The sequence below is a fragment of the Mesitornis unicolor genome, unplaced genomic scaffold (assembly GCF_000695765.1).
Source record: "Mesitornis unicolor isolate BGI_N332 unplaced genomic scaffold, ASM69576v1 scaffold25374, whole genome shotgun sequence".
Classification (NCBI taxonomy): Eukaryota; Metazoa; Chordata; class Aves; order Mesitornithiformes; family Mesitornithidae; genus Mesitornis; species Mesitornis unicolor.
Window position 1 is genome coordinate 6,776 of NW_010179818.1, and position 6,548 is coordinate 13,323.

Genomic DNA, 6,548 nt, shown 5'->3' on the forward strand with positions numbered 1-6,548 from the left:
TCTGTTGACCACTGATTTATTTAAATGACCTTGTTAGGTCCTAAAAAGTTATTTTTGAAACTGTGTCTGTAACTTAAGTCTGCAGGTGACTCTCCAGGACGTGTGGGGTGGCTGGAGGGTGTGTTCAAACGGAGGAAAACCACTCTTTGCCTGAATAAAAGACTTCTTACACCAAGTTTTACAGCTGTTGGGCACGTGGAAGCTGTAGTTCAGTCGTCCTGGTTGTGATCCGTCATAGCTATAGCAGACTGTAATGCATTTTAACAAAGCCTTTGCGTTCAGATTTGGGCGTGCGTATGAGAAAGTTGTGACAAATGTGCAAGAATTGACAAGTGTAAGGACTCGAATGTGATGTGTTTAGATGGGACTCTTCCATCTGGGGTGAGACTTAATCCTGTAGTCATCGCGCTGATAAAATATTCTAGGATTCATTTTCGGAATTTGGATTTCAGTCACTCAGAGCGAGCACTGCGTTGGGGTCGGGGGAGGTTATTGAAAACATCTTTGTTCTTGCCTCTGGCAACCTAATTAATGTATTGTTTTGGCACTGAAAGCTGTTCTTTAAGGAAATAATTGCTGTTCTTCGGGTGATTTTTTTTTGACTGCGTGTCAGTGAAAAAGGTAATTTCGTAGCACTTAATTTGATTATTGTAAGTGAGGATCTCATTAAAATGTGAAGCGCACCAGAAGTTTGGGGTGTGAACTTCCACGCACGCGTGTTTTTCAGTAATTGTAATCGCTCGAGTGTGCCACGCCGACCTTTCCGCTTGAGTTTGCAGGTTTGTGACTTCTGGCTGCTGGTTTGGATTTTATTCAACCGATTTAAAAGTTCTTCCTTCAAAGAGAAGTGTCAGTAGAGCTGCTTTGGCTTCACACTTATTTAAATGCAGCGAAAAGCCGTGTTGCTTATTTAGTGTTTCAGCCCTAAACGAGCTGAGCTAGATTAGGTTAGCTCAATTTTCCTCCCCCTAATCTTCATGGTAGAATTTCATTTTCCATCTATTATTGTTGTTGCTAAAACATCTTTATTTTGAATCCCGTGTGTTAGGACTGGAGGCTGCCGCTGTCTTAATGCCCTAGGCTGTAAACACAGATAAGACTGAGAATAACTAAAAGTTATTACTGCTAAATGACCATTTGGTTGCATGTGAAGTGACTGATTTCTGAAGGGCATCTCCCTGCTACTGTTGGGAGTTTGAAGGTACAACGTTAATGAAATTTATCTGCCAGCAAAAGCTCAAATACGTGGCAGTTACGCTCATATTTCTGCTGGTACTGCTTATTTTGTTCAGGAAATAAAGCCATACCAACCATATTTTTTACATATTTGGGCTTAAGCCACGCAGGTACGGCTGTACCAGCAGGCACTTTCAAGTGTGTGGTATTTTCTTACGGCTTTGCGCTGTTTTCTGCTCTTGTGGGGTACCTGGTTGGGAGGGAGGGGTGGCTGAGAGCACAGAAAGGTTTCCTTGTCCTCAGTACTGGTGCCAGGAACAGCCCTTACCCAAAGTCCCGTGTCTCTGCTGAAAGAATATTTGGGATTACAACCATTGGGACTCCAGTAAAGACCGATTTTTGGTTTGGTTGCTTTTTAAACGTAGTCTTGTTTAATTTGAGCTTCTCCAGGAGGGTCAATATTTGGTGTTTGTGGAAGTAGAAGCCACAATTCCTCTTAACGTGGTGTTTTTCTTCCCCTTAGGTGTTCTGTTGCAATATACGTCGCACATTTATGGCGATTCTGAGCGTGCGGGCAGACTTCTGCCAGGCCCAGCACAGCATCCGGGCCGACAAGTGAGCCGAGCGCGGGGGTCCTACGTGCCATAATTACTTTGCCTTGAAGACTCCAGACACAGCGGACACACTCAAATATATGGGATATCTTCTGCACATTGGAAGCATATTCCTTTTACTGACTCTAGCAAAACTAAGCGTCAAGAAAACAAAGTGGAGAGAAAATCTGCCCTTACTTTTTTGCCTCACCAGTGCCTAAATGTAGAACAGGCTGCCTAGTCTTGCATGTAGTCAGAGTTTTTGGAGTCTGAAGGATACCACCTGCAGTAATTGAGGCCGAAGTTGAATTCGAGTGGATTCTGAAGCAAACCTGCTTTTCTAGAAGCGAATTCTTTAAGGAACAAACACGTCAAAGCAAGCTCTGATCAATCCCAGGCATTTTAGTGGTCTTTTTAATGTTTTCTGCTGTGAAACGTTTCCAAGGTTATTGATTTCTTTTTTATTTTATTTTTTTTTTTTGACCCCCTACACATTTTGGTTGCAATTATGAACCGTCCAGCCCCCGTGGAAATTACTTTTGAGAGTATGCGTTTCCTGATCACTCACAACCCAACCAACGCGACCCTCAGCAAGTTCATAGAGGTAAGGCAGTCAGATCGAGTGGTGTCCTTCATTCCTCGTGTGCTCGTGGTTTCTGTGGCAGTCCTGAGCAGTCACTTCACACCTGTTACTCAATTCTTTGGTTACACATTTGAAAATTAAGATGTTTTTTATATGTTGTTCACATTTTCTTGACGGTATGAGAAGAATCCACTTTTTTCCCCCCCCCGAAGTCCTGCATTTCTATAATTGCAAGAGGCTGGGTGAGCCTCTGTTTTAGAGCACAAACACACACCCCTGCCACCCTTTGCGTTCTGGTTTCTGAAGGACTGCATGCTCTGCGATTTTAAACGTTATTTTTCAGTAAATAATGCAGTGCTTGTAATATATCATCACAGAAGTAGTAGTGCAGTGTATTTCACAGAATCACTCGGTTGGAAAAGCCCTCTGAGATCATCACGTCCAGCCGTTCCTGTCTACCCCCTAAACCATATCCCTAAGTACCTCGTCTACCCGCTCTTTAAACACATCCAGGGATGGTGACTCCACCACCTCCCTGGGCAGCCTGTTCCAGCTTCTGACGACCCTCTCAGTAAAGAACTTCCTCCTTATCTCTGACCTGAACCTCCCTTGGCACAGCTTGGTGCCATTTCCCCTTGTTCTATCCCCATCACCTGGGAGAAGAGCCCAGCACCCACCTCTCTCCAAGCTCCCTTGAGGCAGTTGTAGGTGGTGATGAGGTCTCCCCTCAGCCTTCTCTTCTCCAGGCTAAACAAGCCCAGTTCCCTCAGCTGCTCCTCATCAGGCTTGTATATTTCTATACTTCTGTGCCCTTGTATCTTTTATCTAGAGGACTTTTATCGTGAGTATGCAGGTCTCTCTCATTCCAAAGAGATCCTGTCCTCTGATACTGGTGCCTGACGGACTGTTAACAGATTTCCATCATTTAGCAGTGTGCTCTTCACCATGAATCTGCTCAGGTATTAGTGGTTAATTTTGTCTGCAAGCCACATTCTTCTGGTCTTTATATATAATTTTTTTTCCTATTTTTGCGGATTGTCTTCCTCTTTCAAGAGTCTTGACTCTGGGATAGATATTATTGCTAATTGTTAGGAGTTATTCAGTGTGATCAGGAGTGATTCAGTCCAAACACGAGAGGAAATTCTGCTGGCTGTGTGAACCTTCAAAGTGAACTGGAACAGGTTTTGTTTGATCTCCTGATTATTTATCTAGCACAATGTGCTACTTATAGTGCATTACAAGGAAGCTGGAGTATGGTGGTGTGTGCGTTCTGTTCCTCCCTGCCTCAAAATGTCAACGCTGGCTGAAGCAAACAGTTCCAGGCTTCTATTTAAAGAGAAGAAGAAGCTGCATGGAGAAGAGAAGCAGCTATTTTAATTTTGCTCTTATAAGTGCAATTTTTTTCCACCTTGCCATTTCCCTAGAGAAGAATTCAGAGGTGTTTTCACTTTTGTTCCTGTCACTTGTAACCCTTGTCCTAACCTAAGCCATAAACCCTGCTTTGACTTGGCCCTTGCTCCTTCGTTGGGCAGTCACCTTGTCACAGTGCCACCAACTCCGTGTAAAATGTTTTGTAACTGATGAGAAAGTTCACGAATTCTTCACTCTGTGCTCATGTGTTTTCCTTTTTCCTTAAAGGAGCTGAAGAAGTATGGAGTGAAAACCTTGGTGCGAGTTTGCGATGCCACTTACGATCAAGCTCCTATCGAGAAAGAAGGAATCCGGGTTCTAGTGAGTTGCCTTTAAAACTGTCTAAAAGTGAAAAATCACTTGTGTGGAAGGGGTGGGGATGGCCTTCATGCTTTGTGAAATAGCTGTTTCAGATTGCCAAAAAGCACTGTGAGCCCCTGCATCAGCTTGAGCTGGTTTTGAGTAACTCTCTGTAATTTTCTGGGAGCTACTTGCTGATCCATTACTATCACCTGAGTGTTTAGAAATGCCTGTTCCTGGATTTGCTGAGATATTTTGGTTGCCTTGTAGTGACTAGGTTGATACTAATGCAATGTTCAGCCTTGTGGTTCGTACAGCTTGGCTCGGTCCCCTTCTCTCAATACAGCACTTCTTGGCTTTACTGTTGACCTTCTCAGGAAGAAGATAAAACCACTCTTGTTCAAAACATGCCACCTTTTGAGGCTGTAGTTGCCACACTGATAGGCTGAATGTTTATTTAAGATGAAGGGTTCCGTGGACTGGCTGCAGCAGGACGTGGATAGGTGTCCTCATCACTGCTCACTTCGAAATGGAGCCTGGCTGCCCATGGCTTCCCTGTTGAGCAGGTGGAATTCCATAACTGCTGCTCATATTTAACGTTATGCAATATCTGAGCACATCATCTGGTATTGCTTGCTGTTCTAGGGGAGGTTTTTTTAATAGGTGTGTGCTCATACTAAGCTCGCAGGCGGTATTTTTCCAGGCAATACTTCGGAATTATTAGAGTGTGTCAGATATAATCAGTTTATTTTACTGGAGTGAGTAATGCTCTGTTGCGAGGCCAGAAATTGCATCTTGCCTTCATGTTGCTGGTAGTCAGTCCCCTGTTGCCTCTTGATTTTTATGGCTCAGTCAGAGGAAAACTTCTGCAGTTTTCCATTAGGAGAAAAAAAATTGTATCCTGGCATATCTGTGAAAACTCCATGTGCAGGTCAGTCAGGTTTCTTGGCTCCCAGCCTTAGTAAGCATTTTCTTCAGTTCCAGGCAGCCACGTGTGCCTCAGTGTTGTTGGAAAAATCAGTCATTACAGGGCTACCCGTGCTCCTAGGGCTCCGCTCTGGAATAGCGTTTTTGGCTACTCTGCTGCTGTGAAACCCCTGGCTGCGATACCCGTGAGGTTGCCAGAGACTGAAAGGATTAAGCTTCTGGTGCAGAAGCCCTCAAAGCCCTGATTTAAGCTGGTGCTTAGAGGATTTCTGTGTTCCTGTGCCAGAACAGAGATCCGAGTTCTTCCTACAAGACTTTGCAGGTGTCCGGCCCTGCAGGGGTGGTTGCCCTGTGAGGCCCTGGCTACTGCAGCTGTGAGCAAAACCCAGCTTCTCCACTCCACGACCGGTGCTTGTGGGGAGTGCTCTGTGCTCTGGAGCCTGCGGATCTGAAATAGTTTGGGGATTTTGGTTCTCAAGAAAGTTGAAAAACTTGGTGTTGGCTTGGTTTGAACCGAAAGCAGTTTTTTTGCGGAAGCTTTTCTGAAAACTGGAAATGGTGTTTCCGCCAGCTCTGCTGAGCTCCGTTGTGTTGGAGAGCCTTTCACTCTGGGTAACACGTGCAGGAGTCTTGTGTCTGAACACATTTCCCACAGCCAGCGAGCTTCTGCATTTGGTACCTACCCGTTCTTGCTGCTGCTGCAGAAGGCAAAACAGGAGAGGGCACGAATCCACCAGGCATCTAAGGGTAACAGAAAGCAGGAGGTGACAGGAATCAATCATGAGGCTGTCTTCAGTAATTTACTGTGTTCCAGTAGTGTTTTGATACCTGAGATAAATTTAACTGGTCACCGACGTGACCACCTCCTGTATAGCTTTTCCTTCCTATGAATGCATGTTTCTTCAGAGTCCCCTTGCTGTTCAGAAATGGTATTGAATTACCATCTGGCTGCGAAAATAACACGTCACTATTTAAAGCTAATATTTGCTTGCAGAAATAACGTTAAGATTAAAAACACAGCTTGAGAGAGATTAGTGTCTATTTTAAAACTGCTGAGGTCAAAAGCATAGTGAAACCCCTGCAAATGAGAGCGCTCCGGCAAAGCCTGCTCTCACACCGTGATACAGGATCGGGTGCTGGCAGGATGGGCAGAATGTGGCAGCTGAGCGTTGCTCTGGCAGATGGCATAGTGAGAAAGCGGAGAATTAGATGTTCCGTGTTTGAAGTAGTACTATTGCATGCGCGTGTTTATCAACAGAGATTAAATCCAGGAGACAGGAGGCGGGGATGGATTTAGTTTCTGTGGGCTCCCGCAGTTCTTAGTTATGTTCCCGTGTAAGGTCTTGTAACGTAGAAATGCGACAGTGGAAAAACTGGTAGGTTTTTTTTTTCCTGAAGTATGTTTTGTGCTGGCTGATGACCAAGGAGGCTGTGATGGTTTTGTTCATCTTCAGCATTTAAGATGTGTTTCGTTGTTCTCCTATCAGTCCTTCAGTTCCTGTTCACCTCTGGCTCATCCGTGCCCCCCAGCGCGGCCGCCACCTCAGTGCCAGCAGGAA

General features: G+C 44.9%; 1 protein-coding gene across 3 annotated transcripts in view; it reads left to right on the top strand.

The window, feature by feature from the left end:
* The first annotated feature begins 1,712 nt into the window (after positions 1-1,712).
* LOC104539405 (protein tyrosine phosphatase type IVA 2) overlaps positions 1,713-6,548 on the top strand; it is an 11,182-nt gene continuing 6,346 nt past the window's right edge. Inside the window, exons 1-2 of one of the 3 annotated variants that reach the window (XM_010182915.1) lie at positions 1,713-2,373; positions 3,991-4,083. In XM_010182915.1, coding sequence (XP_010181217.1) covers positions 2,278-2,373; positions 3,991-4,083 — 189 coding nt within the window. In that variant the 5' untranslated portion in view covers positions 1,713-2,277. The remainder of the gene's footprint in view (positions 2,374-3,990; positions 4,084-6,548) is intronic. The other 2 variants (XM_010182916.1, XM_010182918.1) reach the window with 2 other exon arrangements.